Genomic DNA, 22,247 nt, shown 5'->3' on the forward strand with positions numbered 1-22,247 from the left:
CTTTGGATACTGTAACCTACTGTATATCATTGTGTCATTTGTATTTTTACTTTGGCTAAGAAAAGAATCCAGGCAGTATACAAGTGATGAGTCATTGTACTGAGAGCATTAATGGAAACTTGACCTGGGTGTCTAAAATGAGCTGCTGTGAAACATGAGCACCACAAACAGACTGAGGCTGTCAGAGGACACACTGACGGTCAGGAGCGTTCTGAGCAGAGTCACAACCAGAGTCAATCTGCAATACATGCAGAGTCTGTTTGTATTAATTTGGTATTTGGAGGCATCTTTGACCATTTTAATGAACTCTTTTCAACAGAGCACACACACACATCCAGTGCACTTAAACTGGCGTCGTCTACTGCTACTATCATTTTTGTTTGAGATTTACCCAAGGCTACTTTCGCAAGACGAAAGCGTCAATACAGTGTAAAAGCGTCAATTTAGCTTCTTCATCAATGAATTTGATAGCCACAGTTGCTTCAAAGAGAATCTCAAGTAAATATTTGAAAATAGCCGTATTTAAAGAATATATAGCTCATTTTTTGGTTTGTCACATTTTGTAAAGAAGTACTGTACTTAGACAGTAGTAGATATACTTTGTTACTTTCCAACACTGAAAGAGGAGATAACATATTCCGCATGCCTCCACCTCTGTAACATTGACTGCGATCAGAGCGGCTCCACGGTAACACAACAGGCAGCCCTACCTGAGTCCTGGGAGTTGAGCACCTCCAGGGCGTGCATCATGGCACTGGCAAAGACATTGGCGTCCTCCTTGCTGCCAAAGTTGAGGCCATAGACCTGCCGGGCGTCTCTCCACTGGTGGAAGGTCTGCGTGGCCTGATTGTACTTCAGCCCCTTGGGAATGGCACAGTTTATCACCACCTGCAGCCAGCAGGGAGCCAGTAGGGAGCCAGCAGGGAGCCAGGGGGAAAAGGAAGAGAAAAAGAAACATCCTTTAGACTAGAAATGGTACATAGCCGCCAAATGATCATAAAGTAACACAATCAGCCGCTTCATTGAGGGAGCCACCACGATGCTTTGTGTGCTGTGTATGTGTCTCATGTGACAGAAGTTGGATGGCATGTTGAAAGGTTTCCATTTTTGCCATAGCAAATACAGACGGGAAAACAAGAGCTGTCTCACTCCATCAACCACTCCTTTTCTCCATCATGATGCTCCCTCTGTCCACAAACCGTCCCTTTCCTGGTATTATCTAAACACAAAGTGACACTGGCATGGGATTAAAGGTCTTTTTTCCCTGGGCAGAAACTAAAGAGTTATTGAGACAACCTTTAATGCTGCACACAAGAGATCTGCGTTTTGAACTGAATGTGAAGCGTGGGAAATAATGTAAAAAAATGTTCATCTGCTATAGCTAGGATACCCTCAAATAATTTGTCATAATTGTTCACTCATGTCTAAAATGATTAGATATGGAAAACATCCCCATGTAGGATACCTGACTGTGTAACTGAATCAAACGGCATTTGAACACCATACTGCTTTGCCAATAAACAGCTATCCTAGCACTGAAACATTATGTGCTTTGGGTAGCAATTTCAAAAATGCCTGTGGAACCACGAATGAAGGTTATACCATCGTGGAATACAGTACACACACACACACACACACACACACACACACACACACTGACCTGATGGTCTTGGATCTTACGGCCAACCACGCGGAAGGCGTTGTTCCCAGTGTGGTGGTAGATGTGGACCCGGCTGAAGCCCGTAGAGCCCCCGGCTGGGACCCATTTCTTGTTGCCATCGTCGTACACCATGACGGCAGCTCGTGCCTGGCAGATACTCTGTTCACTGCAGCAACACAGAGACAGGAAGTTAATGAACAAGACCATCAGATGGTCAAACATGTGCTGATGTTCCTCCCCTCAGACTAGACTTCAGTCACAACAGCCTGAAGGATGCTGAACTTTAACCACAGGGTGGGGGTGCAGTAAAGCCTCATGACAGCTCAGCCAGAACTACAACTGTAACCGAAAACACACAGCGGTCAGTGCGACCCTGAAACACAAAGAATAAACCTAAAATAACACATTGTGATTAAATGCGACAAATACACAGTATGTTTGATACCACGGGGGCTCTTCCTTTACTCATTCATCCTCTTTTTGTCCGTACAGTATTTGTCTGTGATATCTGTTATAAGCAATGTTTGACATAATTTTAAATGTGCACTCGCAAATGTCCCTCACACACTGCTAACGTCTGCTACACATGTGTCTCCTGTGTGTGTGTGTGTGTGTGTGTGTGTGTGTGTGTGTGTGTGTGTGTGTGTGTGTGTGTGTGTGTGTGTGTGTGTGTGTGACATCAATCATTATCCGACAGTGTTATGTGGTAGAGTCATTTGGATGCATGTTCCATGGTAGAGTTGACTTCAATACTGTATTTTTTTTTTTTTGTTGATTCTGACCGTAATGTGTATGCTGCACAGTGTAAGCGGAGCTGAAGAGTGTGTTTAAAGGTGCTGGTGGCTTTAAAAGCTACAGAGACACTGATGATGTCTGATGGATGACATTAACAATCAAAACTGAGCAGTAGAAACAATGATTGCATTGCTGAATGTTCTGCTGACTGTGGCCACGGAACGTCAGTATGTTCTCATACGTGGAAAACGTTGAAAGACGACTAAAGAGCAGAGCAGAAACGATTCAGTTCACTGCTGGAAAATCCCTTTGACATTTACTCCTCCTGTTTTGCCCTGTAGCAGGACGCTGCGTAGATCAGTTATTCCTTCACATTAATGGCAGGGTGCTGGTCCGTGTAGCTGCTGTGGAGACATGGTATTGGTGGAATGTGGATTTCCACGTGTGAACTACTTTACCGGTGTGAGGTAAAGTCCTCATGTCCTGGTCCACACCTCTGCTGCTCTCCCTGTCTCTCCACCAGAACATAACACTGCCGACTCCGCCATCTGTGTGGGCTTCTCTGTTTATTCAAAAATACTTTTCTAGAGTTGTAGCCTTGTTGACAACAAACAAATATGGGGCATTTCTGGGCTGGGCTAAGATAGTATAATGTGTTAACAAAGAGACAATTTTAGACAAGGCAGAGCTCAGTTTTCTCAGTGCTTCTATTACGCACACGCACGCACGCACGCACACGCACACACACACACACACACACACACACACACACACACACACACACACACACACACACACACACACACACACACACACAGATCTGAGAATCTTTTAATTCCTTCATTAATGTTAATGAGGATCCGAGTTCTCTGACTTCAAAGAGGAACAGAAAAGCTGCAGGGGCTTCACCGCCATGATGTCACATCCTGCCAGGTGTGTGCAGGGTCAAAGAGAGGTGAGGGAAGAGCAGGAGAGTTCTCTTGGGAGCTACCAGTCGAAGTTTCATTGTGAGTGACACAGCCAGGCAATGATTGATGACCTCAGCTAATGTAAAGATACTTTTCAGTGTGTTGTTGAATAAAGCTTTATGACATTATGTTACCCTAAATACCCCCCCCCCCCCCCCCCCTCCACGAAAGAACTGCTAACCCTGGAGAACAACAGCTGCACATGCTTAAGCTAAAGGCAAATGTACTTTTTGAACATCATTTAACTCCCTGCTAAGAGGGGGGTTTGATAACTCTTGTTTCCTAGGAAAAGACTGAGACGTTGAATCTTTCCGCTGCTTCATATTATACTGCCGTTCTCTTTTTCCCCTCATCTGTCTCTTGTGTCCCTCGGGACACACTGCAGGACTGTAGTTACAGCCATTCATCTTTTTTCTCTGACTAACTTCACTCGCTTTCTGCAGCTTGCCTTTTTGGCCCCCAATAATAAAGTCAGCTGTTTTGAAATTGTGAGATGATGATTAATCCTGATAAAAAATGATGTATGAAAATACTGTGAAACATGAAAACGTGAGTCCTAGCTGCGAAAAAAAGGAAAAGGAGCGGGGGAACGCTGCGACACTTACTCTATAGATGCAAGTGGTCAGTCATGGTTCAGTTAAAGGGCAGGAAATGTCTGATAGACTCTCACCGTGCATCTTGATATTCATTTCTTGGCAAAATTAGTTATTGAGGAATTATTTTTGTGATTTCATAAAAAATGTGTATACTTGTGTTTTCAGCCTATCTACAGGTGTGCTTAAGTTCTGTTCTCCCAACATTATTAGAGCCTACTATTATTTATCTGTAGTCTATTGCTGTAGTTTGGTATGGTTCTTGCCTTTCTACAATCCTTAATTGTGGATCATTTCACAATGGTATGTTAGTTAGGTTGTACATGTTTGGCATCGTTTGGATAACTGTGTTCATATTCTACAAGCTAAAGTCATTTCAATTATGTCAAATACAAATATTGGGGTATCTTTCCTCAAAAACATCAAAATTGATCAAAGTCCACCATTGGTTAAAATGTTTTTTAAATGCACATTTTTGAAAAATGTCTGAAATTGATTTAGACTCCTCAATAATCCCAAAACCATAATATTGTACTAATTGGCCACGCAGCTGCTGAAATATTTTCCATACAAGCAATTATGGTCAGTATCAAACATATAGAGTTTATATTTTTATATTTTGTAGAGGTTAACATCCTGGAACAAATGTATTGAAATACAGCTGGCACAGTGAGAGGGGATCCATGGGGACACTGACCCCCTCCCCCCCTTTTCAGACCCAGCTTCCTTTTTTATAGGAACTGCTAACCGAGTCGTCACCCTAGCAACACAGCCATACATGAGCTGGGGTCTGCACACTGCTAAAAGGAGAGAGTGTGGGAAGCAGAAGAGCAAAACAGCGATATGCGATAATACTGTTGAATATTGCGATGACGATATCACTTGCGATATTTAAACAGATCTTTAAAATACTTTGTTAATGTCTTTCTGATTTGGATTCACTGCCAACAGAACCTCAGACAGTGGATTATGCAGAAACTAAACAACATTCATTCCAATCCAACAATATTGTTTATTTTTTGTTACATAGTTTATTTATTGTTTAAAAACTTCTTAATTCTCCCCCCAACATTTTCTTGCCACTGTAAGAAATAATAATCAATATTAAGAGTAACCACAACACCGTCTTATTTTGAAATACAATCTTATTTTGAAATTGTTTAGTATTATAACCGGATGTATACAACACTGATGACGCTTGATGCTGGACGGAAGAAAACTGCGGGTTTGAACGTTGGTTTCCTTGGTGTTATACATTAAACACACAATGATTAATTCTCCTTATTGACGCTGTAATACCCTAAGGAGGGAGATGACCCTATGCCACGTATTCACTAAACTGACCGGAAGTACTGTTACGACTTGAGGCGACCAATAGGAAGAGGCGACCTCTGGACAAAGAGCAATGCAGCTAAGGAATGGATCTCTTTTTGCTCTGACCCTCGGACAGTAAACACATTGTGAACCCTATTCATGTTTTGGGCCTGTTCAAGTGTGTTCTGAGCTACTGAGCCACAGCTGTGAAATTTTTGTAAAACCTACTGCTGCATCCTTTTATTAAATACTCCTTTTAAAACTTATAAGAGGAGCTTCACTTCTTTTTTTTAAAATCGCCTCCTGGGCTTCGAATAAAATAATATTTCCTACACCATCTAGAGAATCACAGAACTGCCTGCAGATATGGATATACTGTATATATTTGTTTCCCCGTTAAACATCATACTTTAGGTTGCACACCAACGGGAGAGAGGACTGCGGTGATAATGAAACATGTAGTTCTTCTCGCCAAGCAAAGATAGGTTCCATGACATTATTAGGTCAGATTAAGGCAGTGTCACACTGCTGCTGCTTGTGTTTCCATCTGTGTGGCTGAGCGCACTGGAACCACACCCCAGGACTTTTTAACCCCCGGGAAAAATACAATTTTGCTGTGGCCGTACACAAATGGTTTTCTACGTGCTCAAGTCCACTGTTGTGAATGTACATACGCCAATCATTCGGCTTGAAAAACAGTTGAACTGTTTCAAGTTGGACAGGTGATCAGGGCGGACTCTCTCCATCAGAAATCAGAATATGAATTTATAACCAAGTGTTGTGTATAGAGTTGGGAGTCGTTATACTGTAGCAGCAGCTGTGGTTTTAGCAGATATAATGATTGTTAACAGTAGCCGCCGGACAGAGGCTGCTTCCCGTTACCGCCGGTGGTTGCCACATGTGTTCAGCATGTCTTGCCTAAAACCCGTTCATAAAACTTAATCTTTCTTGAAACAAACATACTTCCAAATAACGTTCTGTCTCTTTTACATAAGACTTCTGCAAGTTCAACATCAATATTTTCCTGATTCGTCTTTCTCTCTTTAGCCTTCACTATGTTCGCTAACAGGGGCTTTACCACATTGGCGAATAGCGTGATTTCTATATGGGGGCGGGAAATCTAGTGCAGTAAGGCTTCCTCTGATTGGTCACACATATTAACATGCACAGCGTGAATGCGTGGCACATGGAATAATAGACTATCATTTATCGCAGTTCGAGCAGTCTTTGCAATGTGTCTTTCGCGAACGTTGATATTGCGATAATGATAGAATTTTGATTAATTGTGCCCTACAACACACACAGATACACACACACACACACACACACACACACACACACACACACACACACACACACACACACACACACACACAATATGATGGAGCCATGAGAAAATCCCATTTGAGTACTGCCGGCAGCAGATGGAGTGAGAGGAGTGTGGCAGGACCACAGTACAGACACCTGAGGTGTGACAGAGAACCATTACCATGAGTGGCTAAATATAAGCAAGCACATCACACGGAGATAGTGTGTGTCTTTTTGTGTGTGTGTGTGTGTGTGTGTGTGTGTGTGTGTGTGTGTGTGTGTGTGTGTGTGTGTGTGTGGCAGGTAGATACAGGCCCTCAAGCCACAGTGACACAAATAAAGAGATGATCCTCGGCTCGTTTATGTGGACAAATCACAGTCAGGCCAATAATTTAGGGTCCAATAAGCAATTACACTCGTCATTTATATTTGATGCATCACTTCATCAGTCAGTCTCGGAGGGATTTTCAACATCCACACACCAAAATTAAAGCTTTTAGAAGAGAAAATACTGAGGACATTAGGGAAAACAGCCCTGACTGTACTGTCCTGTCACTACACCTGCAGCAGATACATCTAACACTGATATGGAGAAGTCATCTATAATGGTATATGAAATGATTAACTGCAACACAATGTGTAAAGGATATTCTTATATGATTATTCACTTAGGCCTGTGGGTTCAAGCAGCACACTTGTTTAAGGAGCAGTCAGCCTGATACACACAATCCTAATGAGGTGGAGGGAAGATCTAGATCCCTCCCCATCTCCTTTTATCACCATGGTAACCAGCATCACTGTGATCACCTCCATGAATCCCCTCCAAAAACCTCACTAAAAGAAATGGCACACTTTACACATGTGTTACAAACAATCCACTCAACAGAAGTGAGATGCTTTAATGGTTGAGTTATCAGTAGGAACACAGCATGACCAAGTAGAAGTGTTTTCATAGCAGGTACCATGGCGAAGTGAGAGAACATGTTATCAAAGGGTCTTATCCACACACACACAAACACACACACACACACATACAGTGGGGCAAAAAAGTATTTAGTCAGCCACCAATTGCGCAAGTTCTCCCATTTAAAAAGATGAGAGAGGCCTGTAATTGTTATCATAGGTATACCTCAACTATGAGAGACAGAATGAGAAGAAAAAATCCAGAAAATCACATTGTAGGATTTTTAATGAATTTATTTCAAATTATTGTGGAAAATAAGTATTTGGTCAATAACAAAAGTTCATCTCAATACTTTGTTATATACCCTTTGTTGGCAATGACAGAGGTCAAACGTTTTCTGTAAGTCTTCACAAGGTTTTCACACACTGTTGCTGGTATTTTGGCCCATTCCTCCATGCAGATCTCCTCTAAAGCAGTGATGTTTTGGGGCTGTCGCTGGGCAACACGGACTTTCAACTCCCTCCAAAGATTTTCTACGGGGTTGAGATCTGGAGACTGGCTAGGCCACTCCAGGACCTTGAAATGCTTCTTACAAAGCCACTCCTTCGTTGCCCTGGCGGTGTGTTTGGGATCATTGTCATGCTGAAAGACCCAGCCATGCTTCATCTTCAGTGCCCTTGCTGATGGAAGGAGGTTTTCACTCAAAATCTCACGATACATGGCCCCATTCATTCTTTCCTTTACACGGATCAGTCGTCCTGGTCCCTTTGCAGAAAAACAGCCCCAAAGCATGATGTTTCCAGCCCCATGCTTCACAGTAGGTATGGTGTTCTTTGGATGCAACTCTGCATTCTTTCTCCTCCAAACACGACGAGTTGAGTTTTTACCAAAAAGTTCTATTTTGGTTTCATCTGACCATATGACATTCTCCCAATCCTCTTCTGGATCATCCAAATGCCCTCTAGCAAACTTCAGACGGGCCTGGTCATGTACTGGCTTAAGCAGGGGGACACGTCTGGAACTGAAGGATTTAAGTCCCTGGCGGCGTAGTGTGTTACTGATGGTAGCCTCTGTTACTTTGGTCCCAGCTCTCTGCAGGTCATTCACTAGGTCCCCCTGTGTGGTTCTGGGATTTTTGCTCACCGTTCTTGTGATCATTTTGACCCCACGGGGTGAGATCTTGCGTGGAGCCCCAGATCAAGGGAGATTAGCAGTGGTCTTGTATGTCTTCCATTTTCTAATAATTGCTCCCACAGTTGATTTCTTCACACCAAGCTGCTTACCTATTGCAGATTCAGTTTTCCCAGCCTGGTGCAGGTCTACAATTGTGTCTCTGGTCTCCTTTGACAGCTCTTTGGTCTTGGCCATAGTGGAGTTTGGAGTATGACTGTTTGAGGTTGTGGACAGGTGTCTTTTATACTGATAACGAGTTCAAAAAGGTGCCATTAATACAGGTAACGAGTGGAGGCCAGAGGAGCCTCTTAAAGAAGAAGTTACAGGTCTGTGAGAGCCAGAAATCTTGCTTGTTTGTAGGTGACCAAATACTTATTTTACAGAGGAATTTACCAATTAATTCATTAAAAATCCTACAATGTGATTTTCTTGATTTTTTTTCTCATTTTGTCTCTCATAGTTGAGGTATACCTATGATAAAAATGACAGGCCTCTCATCTTTTTAAATGGGAGAACTTGCACAATTGGTGGCTGACTAAATACTTTTTTGCCCCACTGTATGAGGAGGTGGTGGCAAAGTGGTTAGGGGCTTGGCCTGGGAACTGGAAGGTCCCCGAAAGACCAAGTGCTACCGTGGTGTCCCTGAGCAAGGCACCATTCCCTGCACTGCTCCCCGGGCACCGTACTGCTCCTAACACTACGATGGGTCAAATGCAGAATTCTCGATTTTTTTTCCCATGGGGATAAAAGTACATCTTCATCTTCACACACATACAGTTTATCATTCACTGCACAGGATATTTGAATGCAAATAACATCCAGCCCAGTGAGTCTAGATGTGAGAATCAGTGTTGGTTGAACGCATAACAAAATAATATACTACTTTTTGCTCTAACGCAGTAATATGACGCATTTTAATCCTAGATTGAGTGGTGTTTGTTTTTCAAGAATTTACCAACGCCGTGAGACATTCCAACACCAGATAAAAACTTGTGCTGGTAGAATAGTAACTCAGTAAGCCTGTTTACTATTGGTTAAGAGGGCAGCAGAAACAGATTCCACTTTTCCACGATGGAGAGCTGCAGGCTCCGAGAAAAGAAAAGAAAAAGACGCGTGCAGGCCAAAGCAACTGAAGGTAATTTTTTCTGGGTCTGCTGCTTGAACCTCAAGAAGTTCAGAAACTCGTGGCAGAGTGTTGAAGATATGCAGCCTCTGTCCTCTGTGGAATTGCCGGCTTTTAGAAAGCTTGTCAGTCAAATCCCTGTTAACACACCAATGGCAAGGTGAGCTAAAGTTGCCAGAGACTCGTTCATATACAGCAGGTTACAGGGCCGTGCTGACGCTCCACTAACATGTTATTAATAACAAACAGCGACGTAATGTTAACGGTATAACATATTATTTAGCCCACTTAAATGGAGCATGAATTTCATTTCTAGTTATTTTCCTCATTTTCAGCATGTACTGCCAGATGGCTAGATAGCTTTAATTAATGAGCTGCAATAAACTACATTGTAGCATTTAAAGCCATACTTTTGCGGTTATTTTGGTGAAAGTAACTCAAAGTAATGCAAAAGTAGTGTAACCCATTACAGTTCAGAGACAGTAATAATGTAATGTAACTTAATACTTTAAAAAGACAGTAATAAGTAAATATGTACTGTATTACATTTTGAAAGTAACTTGCCCAACACTGGTGAGAAGGATGTTTTGTTAAATTTATAGCAAACTGCATCAATATTAAAGCAGTGTCTTCTTCCTATGATACAGCTGCTGAATGTAGTAGAAGCGATGCAGTTAGCTGTATGCTAACCCAGCCCTCAGGGAGATACTGTTCCCACAAACACTGCACGGGAGAATAATCATGAGGATAGATTATCTAGGTATTACAGATGTAGAGTTATTAAACAGGGTCATAAATCAATAGTAGTTGTTCTTTGATGTCAACTATGTTCCTCTTGAGAGGAAGTGATTCTGTTCCATTATTTCTGGAATGAAGATCAGAGAAAAACCTATTATTTTCTACTTAAAGGTTTAAAACTAATACTAAGGACGGATGGCTGTATGAGCATGTGTGATTGATCTTGATTGAATGCTGCTCTCTGGCTTCTTTTACTTTTATTTACTGCAAACGTCATCATTCTCACTTTTGACTTTGGCTTTTTTGTCTGGTGTACCCCTTGAGTGGGTCGCCATTCTATAAAACCCCCTCACTAGTCTGTGATGATCCTCCTACATTTGTTCTTGTGTTAAACACTTTGTCATCTGATTTAACCGGACTGATTGATAGATGAAGATCACTTGTGTAACTCACCCTTAATACAAATGCATTTTTACTTGACATTTACATTATAAAAAATAATTTGCAATCTCTAATCTTTCTATGTACCCCCTGCAATACCCTCAAGTACCCCTAGGGGTTCCTGTATCCCTGGTTGGGAACCACTGCTCTAGTTCATCAGCGACAACAGTGTGGATCAATGAACTGTTTGTGTGGTCTGTGGTCATCTGGACTTCCCTGGGTTCAACTTAGCAAAAGTGGTACTGCAATACACAGCTGCTGAGCTCTTCCGACTACGCTTCCACTTGCCCAACCCACCACCGGCATTGCACCTCTGTCTGGATATCGCTCGTCATCCCCGTCAGAAATATATCCACCAAGGTTCCTGATGAAGCTTTCGTATCGATGACCCCAAACCTATACAATCCATCTGGTCTTCAACTCGTAATCACTCAAGAAACTCTGCACGGAAAGTTGACCACAATCTTAGCCAGCTTAGCCAGGTCGGCTAACGTTAGCACTAAATAAAAACACAACCACACTGATGTCAAATTTGGATTGTTCAACATCTGTTCTCTGTTTCACTGAAATGTGGCAACAACCTAGTGAATTTTCGCAGCTGAATGATTCTATTCCTCCTGGGTTTGTTTACATCTGTCTGGAGGTCTCGCGATGATTTACCCTGAGAATCTGAAAGTCTCCTCTGTTTCTGTGCCTGTTCACGGCTCAATTGCCGACTCCAAACAGAAGTTCCTCATGCTCAACACACCGAGGCCTATGGTGTCAGTGAGACTGACTTTTGACCCTATTTCTCACAGCATCCTTATTGACAGAGTGGCCTCCATTGGAATCACTGACACACCACTGCACTGGTTTAAATCATTTCTCTCAGTTCATCCAACTCAAAACTTTCAAATCAAAGTCACTCCCAGTCACTACCGGTGTTCCCCAGGGCTCTGTCCTGGGGCCTCTTCTGTTCATAATTGATGTTCTTCCTCTTGGCCATATCTTCAAAATCAACTTTTATTGCAAACCAACCTCCATCCTCCCTCCCACGAGCCTTGAAAGGTGCCTATATAAATAAAATGTATTTTTATCATTACACACACACACACACACACACACACACACACACACACACACACACACACACACACACACACACACACACACACACACACACACACACACACACACACACACACACACACACACACACACACACACACATACACAGTGGTGCATTGAATGGTGCAGCCCATGTGTTAACTAGGAGCCTGGCAGAGTTTATAAGATGTTCCCATTGACAGGGAACACATTGAGCACAGAGGGTCTGGACTGGCGTGAGCAGCTCCCCCCACTATAAAAAAGTGAAGCCTTTAGATCACAAATATGCAGGCTTGTTTCCAAAGCAGCGAGACACAACAGTGAAGTCAAAAGTTCACGCAATACCTGTGGCCTAATTTTCACCTGTGAATGGGAGGTTTGTCCCTGATGGGCAGCCATAGGAGACTTGTGGGTAGCTTTGTGTAGGAAAGAAAGAGCTGCTGTACAACCTGAAGCAGAAACAGGCCCTTCTGGACATACAGTAGAAAAAAACACATCCACCCATCCATCCATCTTCTCCCGCTTTTCCGTCAGGGTCGCGGAGGTAACAGCTCCAGCAGAGAGCCCCAAACTTCTCTTTCCCTGGCCACATCAACCAGCTCTGACTGGGGGATTCCAAGACGCTCCCAGGCCAGCGAAGAGATATTATCACTCCACCTCGTCCTAGGTCTACCCTCGGTCTCTTCCCAGCTGGACGTGCCTGGAACACCTCCCTAGGGAGGCGCCCAGGTCAAGGATGGATTACTGCACGGGCCTACCGGGCCCAGGCCCAGGGGCCCAAGGGCCAAGGGGGCCCTGAAGCCCAAGCCTCTGCGCTACCATTTCAACATTGTTTCTACAACATTATACATCCTGTTATCTTATTGGGGCCCTAAAGCCATATAACACTGGTTATATTATGTAATATGTCTTAATAGGGCCCCTCCATCATATGCCACGGGCCCTGAACCATAGGTTGTGTGTGTTATTCATCCCTTCATCGGAAAAAGGCCCCTCAATCAGGTAGCATGGGGTAGGATATGTCATATAGGGCCCTGAAACCACAGGTTATGTTAGTCATCCCTGGTATCTGAAAGGGGCCTCTCAATCAAATAACGTGGGGTATGATATGTCACATGTCCCCCTCTATCTGCTTCATTAGTCCGCAGTCCACGGTAGCTGCTGTTGTCCGATGGTGCAGGGCAAGCATACAGGCCAGATGTATGGGCCCCTGATGTAGGGCCCCTCAATCATTTACCACCACGGGTTGTTATTCATCTCAGATATTAGTCAAATAACACTGATCTTACTCTCTTCTTCATATTATTATTATTATTATTATTATTATTATTATTATTATTATTATTATTATTATTGTTATTATTATTATTATTATTATTATTATTATTATATTAGCCAAGTGTTGCCTGACAAAAAGCAAATGTAGCTAGTGGTCGGCTGGGAGAATCTGTGAGATTCCTAATTTGACAACCAAAACATTTTATGTTGTAAATATTATATATAAGCCTAGATATATAATAGATATAATAAGAAAATATAAGCCTTGTAGTCTAGGAGACAGCTAGTCTGTTAGCTTACTGAATGTAGTTAGTAGGCTGGATGTGTCCATAGAGGGCGTAGGTTAGAAAACTTGACAGGCAGGTGAACGGTTACAATACTAACGATTAAGTCAATGCAAGATGGAGCGGCGGGTATTAAGTGGAGCAGCTAAACGCAAGTTAAAAAAACAAAGATTTGAGAGAATCTGAGATTTTAAATCAAGTTCCTAGAATTTGAAATTTTTAAAATAATTCTACAAGGGGGACAACAGCTAGATGTGATGAAGATGACAGACAGACGGTTAGCATTAGCAGCAGCAGCAGTGATGTTATGCAGAAGTGAGGGAGGAGGAGGACAATGAGGACAATGGGGAGGATAATGAGCAGACATATGGAGAGACAGCAACAGATGAACATGGTGAGGAGAGACATGGAGTGACAACAGCTAAATGTAATGAAGACGACAGACAGCTAGTGAGCATTAGCAGCAGCAGCAGTGATGTTATGTCAACAGAAGTGGGGGAGGATGAGGACAATGAGGACACATATGGAGGGATAACAGGAGGACATGGTGAGGAGAGACAGCCAGGTAGCAACAGTAGCAGCGACAGCAGCAGTGTTATGCAGCTGAAGCAGGGAAGGAGGAGGAGAACATGACAGTAGATTTGGAGGGAGACCAAAGGCAGATTGCTAGCATTGTAGAGGAGTGCCAGTTACCATCTCTTAACGGGAGAGCGCAGCAAGGGGTGTCATCATGGTTTGAGACTGTTAATGACCCAGCTTGCTGGGGGGAAACTCAAAGTGACAGGGCTAAAGCAGCTCTCATTGACAGAGGGGTGAAAGTGTTCCAAAACTGGAGTGCAAGTTATCCTGCCTCTGCAAGAGACAGTGGAATAGGTGGCAAGATTCGTGTTCTAACAAAAGACCAGCTCAAATGCATGTTGCCAAATGGCCAAGTTGTCGATAGAGAGTGGATCACATATTCTCGGTCCACAGAAAATATTTATAGTTTTGCATACAAATTGTTTTCGTCCAAATCACGTTCATTCGTCGCTGGTTGTTCTGACTGGAAAGATCCAGGGCGGATTGGCGAACTGCAGCGTCTCCTATTTATCCTCAACAGTCTGTGACGAGTTCATAGAACTCATGGGACAGAAAACAAGGCAAACTATTATGAAGGAATTACGTGATGCCAAGTATTTTTCTGTAATAGTTGACTCGACACCTGATTTATCCCACGTAGACCAGCTTACGTTCATTTTTAGATTCGTGAGTGAAACAGGCTGCATAATGGAGCGCTTTGATGGATTTGAGCCCATCAATAGTCACAGAGGAGAAAGTTTAGCTGATTGTGTTATCTCGATGGTACATCAACTTGGTCTAGATCTTGCAAACTGTCGTGGACAGTCGTATGATAATGCGAGTAATATGATTGGAAAATATAACGGATTGCAAGCCTAACAAAAAAAAAAGGCATACAGGGACTTGTATGACTTGTTCAGTGCGCTTTTCTTCGAAAAGACTGAATCGGATGCCTCAGTGATGCAGAAGGCCAGTGTTCTGGCATCTCCCATCTGATATGGATGAATGTTTAGGCGATGAACTAATCCAACTGAGGTCATTCATCAAGGCTGGGGATGACACAAGCCCAACAGGACTGCTCAGACTAATTTTGGATTATGCCCTTGAGTCTATGTTTCCGAACGTGTATGTTGTGCTTCGGTTATTCCTCACACTGCCTGTAACCAACTGCGAAGGTGAGCGATCATTCTCTCTCCTGGGTCGGATAAAAAATTAATTAAGGACAAAGATGAAACAAGAACGTCTCTCCTGGCTTTCTCTGATGGCCATCGAGAGTGAGCTGACCAAGTCATTGGACTTTAATGACATTGTCAATGAATTTGCGCAAAGTCCGGAAAAGATGCGTTTAATGATAGCCTATTTAATCATTTTTAGCCTGCTTCACACAAACATATAGCCTACGTTTCAGATCATAACTTCTGTGTGAGTGATTTGTTCAAAAGTGATGTTTCATGAATTAAAATATATTTTTAGCGCAACCTTTGTAATGCTGCTGATTTGTGCGTGAGTGCAGAGTTGGGTTGTGTGCCGATGCGGCGTTTGTGTGTTGGGGGTGGGCCTTGTCTCGTCGTCTGGGTCCAGGGGCCCACGGACTCATAATCCGTCCCTGGCCCAGGTGGCATCCTCACTAGGTGCCCGAACCACCTCAACTGGCTCCTTTCAACGCGAAGGAGCAGATGTTCTACTCCGAGTCCCTCCAGGATGACTGAACTTCTCACCTTATCCCTAAGGAAGATGCCAGCCACCCTGCGGAGAAATCCCATTTCGGCCACTTGTATCTGCGATCTCGTTCTTTCGGTCATGACCCATCCTTCATGACCATAGGTGAGGGTAGGAACGAAGATGACCCAAGAACAGAGAGCTTTGCCTTCTGGCTCAGCTCCCTTTTCGTCACAACGGTGCGGTAAAGCGACTGCAGTACCGCTCCCGCTGCTCAGATTCTCCGGCCCATCTCACGCTCCATTGTTCCCTCACTCGAGAACAAGACCCCGAGATACTTGAACTCCTTCACTTGGTGTAAGGCTTCATTCCCTACCTGGAGTGGACAGGCCATCGGTTTCCTGCTGAGAACCATGGCCTCAGATTTGGAGGTGCTGATCCTCATCCCAGTCGCTTCCCCACCCGGCCGCGAACCGATCCAGTGAGTGCTGAAGGTCACAGACCGATGAAGCCATTAAGACCACATCATCTGCAAAAAGCAGTGGTGCAATCCTTAGCCCACCAAACTGCAGACCCCCTCCCCCACGACTACGCCTCGAAATCCTGTCCATGAATATCACAAACAGGATTGGTGACAAAGCGCAGCCCTGGCAGAGGCCAACCCTCACCGGAAATCGGTCCGACGTGCTACCGAGGACCCGGACACAGCCCTCACTTTGGGAGTACAGAGATTGGATGGCGCTGAGTAGAGACCCCCTCACCCCATACTCCCGCAGCACCTCCCACAGTATCTCCCTGGGAGCCCGGTCATACGCCTTCTCCAAATCCACAAAGCACATGTAGACCGGATGAGCGTACTCCCAGGATCCTCGCGAGAGTGAAAAGCTGGTCTGTCGTTCCACGACCAGGATGAAAACCGCATTGTTCCTCCTCAATCTGAGGTTCGACAATCGGCCGGACCCTCCTTTCCAGCAGCTAAGAGTAAACTTTCCCGGGGAGGCTGAGTAATGTGATGCCTCTGTAATTGGCACACACCCTCTGATCCACCTTTTTAAAAAGAGGAACCACCACCCCGGTCTGCCACTCCACTGTTTCCGGCTTCCACGCAATGTTGATGAGACGTGTTAACCATGACAGTCCCTCAACACCAAGAGCCTTCAGCATTTCTGGGCGGATCTCATCCACCCCCGGGGCTTTGCCAATGTGGAGCTGTTTAACTACCTCAGTGACTTCCCCCCTTGAGATTGGAGTTGATCCCCCTTCATACTCCAGCTCCGCCTCTAACATAGAGGGCGGAGTTGTTGGATTCAGGAGTTCCTCAAAGTGTTCCTTCCACCGCCCTAACACACTATCAGTTGAGGTCAACAGCGTCCCATCCTTACTGTACACAGCTTGGATGGTTCCCTGCTTCCCCCTCCTGGTGTCGGACAGTTTTCCAGAACAACTTTGGTGCCGACCGAAAGTCTTTCTCCATGGAAAAAAAAACATACGTATGTAAATTATTCAATGCTCTGCTGCTTCAGGGTCCGGGTGTTGGGGGGTCTTTTGTGGTAGGTCAGATATCAATATGATATAAAACATAGCTTTAATGATACACAAATCAATATGATTATTTATGCCATTTTTCTTCTGACACATCATGGAGTAATGACACAGCATTACACAAAACTCTACACAATGTGGACATAATGTAAAACAACCCCAGCCACAGCCAGTCATTCCTCCAGTCCAGGAGACGAGCACATATGGAGAGTTTCACACACACACATGCACGCACTCACACACACACACACACACACACACACACACACACACACACACACACACACACACACACACACACACACACACACACACACACACACACACACACACACACACACACACACACACACACACACACACACACACATACACACACACCACTGACATAGTGCTGCTGATGCACACAGAAAGCTGAGCTCAGCTCATCCACAAAGCATATCACTAAATCACTGACTTCAGAGAAGAGTGCTGACACCTGAACATTCATCTGTTCTTCAGATGTAAGACACCACACCATCACCCTTGCTTCATGCTAGCTTTGCATGATGTTTAATTGTTCATTAGTTCATGTAACTACAACAACATGGATCTGTTTATTTGATCAACAGATAAAACAAGCAGCTATTCATTCACTGCACAGGATATTGGAAATGCACAACATCCAGCCCAATGAGTCTAGATGTGAGAAGGATGTTTTGTCACATTTATAGCAAACTGCATCAATATTATAGCAGTGTCTTCTTCCTATGCTACAGCTGCTGAATGTAGAAGAAGCAATGCAGTTAGCTGTATGCTAACCCAGCCCTCTTAGCAACCCTAACTCTAACCCTAACCCATAAGATATGAACTCAGCAAACAGCACTGGAGGATAGATCATCTAGGTAATACAGATGTGGAGTTATACAAGTATTGTATAGTAAGTATTGTTCTTTTATGTTAACTTTGTTGCTCTCTCACACACACACACACACACACACACACACACACACACACACACACGCTGCTCAAACGCTGATCAAAGACCCCATCACCCCAGCAACAAACTGTTCTGTCTGCTGCCGTCTGGCAGGCGGTACCGCAGCAACAGGACCAAAACCACAAGACTCAGAGAAAGTTTCATCCCACAGGCCAAAAGACTGTTAAACACCTGAGCTCTGATGAAGTGCCTTCATCAACATTCATCTCTTTCCATCTCATAATTTATTATATAAATAGTTATCACGGTAATAAACAGTATTTCATTTCATCTTACTGTACAATATTTGTTTTTACATTCTGTTCTTGTATATAGCATATTCTATTTATGTGTATATAGACTTCTGCTTGCACTATTATTGTTATTATTATTTTTCAAAAGAGCTCATGACAAACATACTGGAAAACGAGGATACCCGGCCCGGAGGAAGCCCGGGGTCCCCTTCTGGAGCCAGGCCAAGAAGGAGGACTCGTCAGGGAGCGTCTGGTGGCCGGGCTTGCCACGGAGCCCGGCCGGGCACAGCCCGAAAAAGCAACGTGGGCAACACCTCCGCTTCTCCGTCCCGCGGGCCCACCACCTACGGGAAACAACGATGGGGTCGGGTGCGCTGCCAGAAGGGTGGCAGTGAAAGCAGAGGGTCTCGACGGACCAGACCCAGGCAACAGAAGCTGGCTTTGGGGAAGTGGAATGTCACCTCTCTGGGGGGGAAGGAGCCGGAGCTTGTGCGGGAGGTGGATTGTACCAGTTGGATCTGGTGGGGCTCACCTCTACGCACAGCGTCGGCTCTGGAACCTCACTTCTGGATAGGGGTTGGACTCTATTCTTCTCCGGAGTTGCCCAAGGTGTGAGGCGCCGAGCGGGTGTGGGGATACTCACAAGCCCCCGGTTGAGTGCCGTTTTGTTGGAGTTTACCCCAGTGGACGAGAGGGTCGCCTCCCTACGCCTGCGGGTCGGGTGGGGGAAAACTCTGACTGTTGTGTGTGCTTATGCACCAAACAGCAGTTCAGAGTATTCGGCCTTCTTGGAGACCCTGAAAGAAGTCCTGTATGGGGCTCCTGAAGGGGACTCCTTAGTCTTGCTGGGAGTCTTCAACGCACATGTGGGCAATGATGGAGACACTAGGGGGGCGTGATTGGGAGGAACAGCCCCCCTGATCCGAACCGGAGTGGTGGTTTGTTACTGGACTTCTGTGCTAGTCATGGATTGGCCATAACAAACACCATGTTCGAACATAAGGATGCTCATAAGTGTACGTGGTACCAGAGCACCCTAGGCAGAAGGTCCATGATCGATTTTGTTATCGTATCATCGGACCTGAGGCCGTATGTTTTGGACACTCGGGTGAAGAGAGGGGCGGAGTTGTCAACTGATCACCATCTGGTGGTGAGTTGGGTCGAGTGGCGGGGGACCCCTCTCGACAGACCTGGTAAGCCCAAACTTGTAGTGCGGGTGAACTGGGAACGTCTGGAGGAGTCCCAAGTCCAGGAGGCCTTCAACTCACACCTCCGGCGGAGCTTTTCAGGCATCCCTGTGGAGGCTGGGGACATTGAACCAGAGTGGGAGGTGTTCAAAGGGGGAAGTCACTGAGGTAGTTAAACAGCTCCACAGTGGCAAAGGCCCGGGGTGGATGAGATCCGCCCAGAAATGCTGAAGGCTCTTGGTGTTGAGGGACTGTCATGGTTGACATGTCTCATCAACATTGCGTGGAAGTCGGAAACAGTACCGAAGGAGTGGCAGACCGGGGTGGTGGTTCCTCTTTTTAAAAAGGTGGATCAGAGGGTGTGTGCCAATTACAGAGTCATCACATTACTCAGCCTCCCCGGGAAAGTTTACTCTAAGGTGCTGGAAAGGAGGGTCCGACCGATTGTCGAACCTCAGATTGAAGAGGAACAATGCGGTTTTCGTCCTGGTCGTGGAACGACGGACCAGCTTTTCACTCTCACAAGGATCCTGGAGGGGGCCTGGGAGTACGCTCATCCGGTCTACATGTGCTTTGTGGATTTGGAGAAGGCGTATGACCGGGTTCCCAGGGAGATACTGTGGGAGGTGCTGCGGGAGTATGGGGTGAGGGGGTCTCTACTCAGGGCCATCCAATCTCTGTACTCTCAAAGCGAAAGCTGTGTCCGGGTCCTCTGTAGCACGCCGGACCGATTTCCGGTGAGGGTTGGCCTCCGCCAAGGCTGCGCTTTGTCACCAATCCTGTTTGTGATATTCATGGACAGGATTTCTAGGCGTAGTCGTGGGAGAGGGGGTCTGCAGTTCGATGGGCTAAGGATTGCACCACTGTTTTTTGCAGATGATGTGGTTCTAATGGCTTCATCGGTCTCTGACCTTCAGCACTCACTGGATCGGTTCGCGGCCGAGTGTGAAGCGGCTGGGATGAGGATCAGCACCTCCAAATCTGAGGCCATGGTTCTCAGCAGGAAACCGATGGACTGTCCACTCCAGGTAGGAAATGAAGCCTTACCCCAAGTGAAGGAGTTCAAGTATCTCGGGGTCTTGTTCTCGAGTGAGGGAACAATGGAGCGTGAGATGGGCCGGAGAATCTGAGCAGCGGGAGCGGTACTGCAGTCGCTTTACCGCACCGTTGTGACGAAAAGGGAGCTGAGCCAGAAGGCAAAGCTCTCTGTTTACCGGGCCATCTTCGTTCCTACCCTCACCTATGGTCATGAAGGATGGGTCATGACCAAAAGAACGAGATTGCGGATACAAGCGGCCGAAATGGGATTTCTCCGCAGGGTGGCTGGCATCTCCCTTAGGGATAAGGTCAGAAGTTCAGTCATCCGGGAGGGACTCGGAGTAGAACCGCTGCTCCTCCGCGTTGAAAGGAGCCAGTTGAGGTGGTTCGGGCACCTAGTGAGGATGCCACCTGGGCGCCTCCCTAGGGAGGTGTTCCAGGCACGTCCAACTGGGAAGAGACCGAGGGGTAGACCTAGCACCAGGTGGAGGGATTATATCTCTTCGCTGGCCTGGGAGCGTCTTGGAATCCCCCAGTCAGAGCTGGTTGATGTGGCTAGGGAACGAGAAGTTTGGGGCTCTCTGCTGGAGCTGTTACCTCCGCGACCCTGACGGAAAAGCGGGAAAAGCGGGAGAAGATGGATGGATGGATGGATGGATTATTTTTACATTTTTCCTTTTTGCTTGCCTAACAATGTGCAAATTCAAAGTGTAATTCATTTAAAACCAAACCATAGTTTAAGAGGCTCAGTTGTCTTCACCACGAGTCTGAGTCTTTGGAGGGTCTCAGCTGTGGAGGACGTCCTCTTCCTACATTTTTACTTGAACTTCTTACCTATCTGTCAACATTTATAAATGATAAATGAAAAACAGGTTACAGAGAATTGTGCTGTATTTAGATGATCTTATATTTGATCACTTCATGTTGAAGGATCATTTGGAACATGTCAATGATATGCAAACCCATTTGTCCTTTAAACTGGGCAATTCTTTGCTGAGTAAGAAAAAAACAGACACAGATTTTGTATAATTGCGTGATCCTCACTTGATCAACTAAGTATATCAACTGTAAATAAGCCTGGGAGAGTTTGTCTGTGTTTCTAATAGATAAGTTATTTAAAAGAAAGGAAGTGCATGTAATGCTGTTACTCAAATATTTGAACAGGCCAAAGGTTTCGGTTGTGAAGTGTTTAAAAAACTGTTTTACAAAGTGAAATCATCAAAGTGTTGTCTTCAGATATAACAACTTTTCATAAAAATACTCAGAAATGCTCTATTAACTTTTGTCCCTATTGATTTGGCTGATTTAAGCACTTTAATATACGGTGAATATTTGATACGGTGAGTCATTTGCAAAGGCAATAATGTAATGCAATGACATCATGAATTATCACTGTTATTATTTCAGGAGCTGTCGTTCCGTGGAGGCTTCTGGGTGTGTTTTTTC

The 22,247-nt window shown here is 44.9% G+C and overlaps 1 protein-coding gene across 4 annotated transcripts in view; it reads right to left on the reverse strand.

Annotated features, from left to right (window-relative positions):
* Positions 1 to 22,247, reverse strand: part of enah (ENAH actin regulator) — a 115,985-nt gene that overhangs the window by 46,167 nt on the left and 47,571 nt on the right. For all 4 annotated transcript variants that reach the window (XM_063902510.1, XM_063902512.1, XM_063902511.1 and 1 more), the window contains exons 2-3: positions 1,661 to 1,826; positions 711 to 888 (exon numbers count right to left, since the gene is read on the reverse strand). In XM_063902510.1, coding sequence (XP_063758580.1) covers positions 711 to 888; positions 1,661 to 1,826 — 344 coding nt within the window. The remainder of the gene's footprint in view (positions 1 to 710; positions 889 to 1,660; positions 1,827 to 22,247) is intronic.

Source organism: Eleginops maclovinus, chromosome 15 (genome assembly GCF_036324505.1).
Source record: "Eleginops maclovinus isolate JMC-PN-2008 ecotype Puerto Natales chromosome 15, JC_Emac_rtc_rv5, whole genome shotgun sequence".
NCBI classification, from domain to species: Eukaryota; Metazoa; Chordata; class Actinopteri; order Perciformes; family Eleginopidae; genus Eleginops; species Eleginops maclovinus.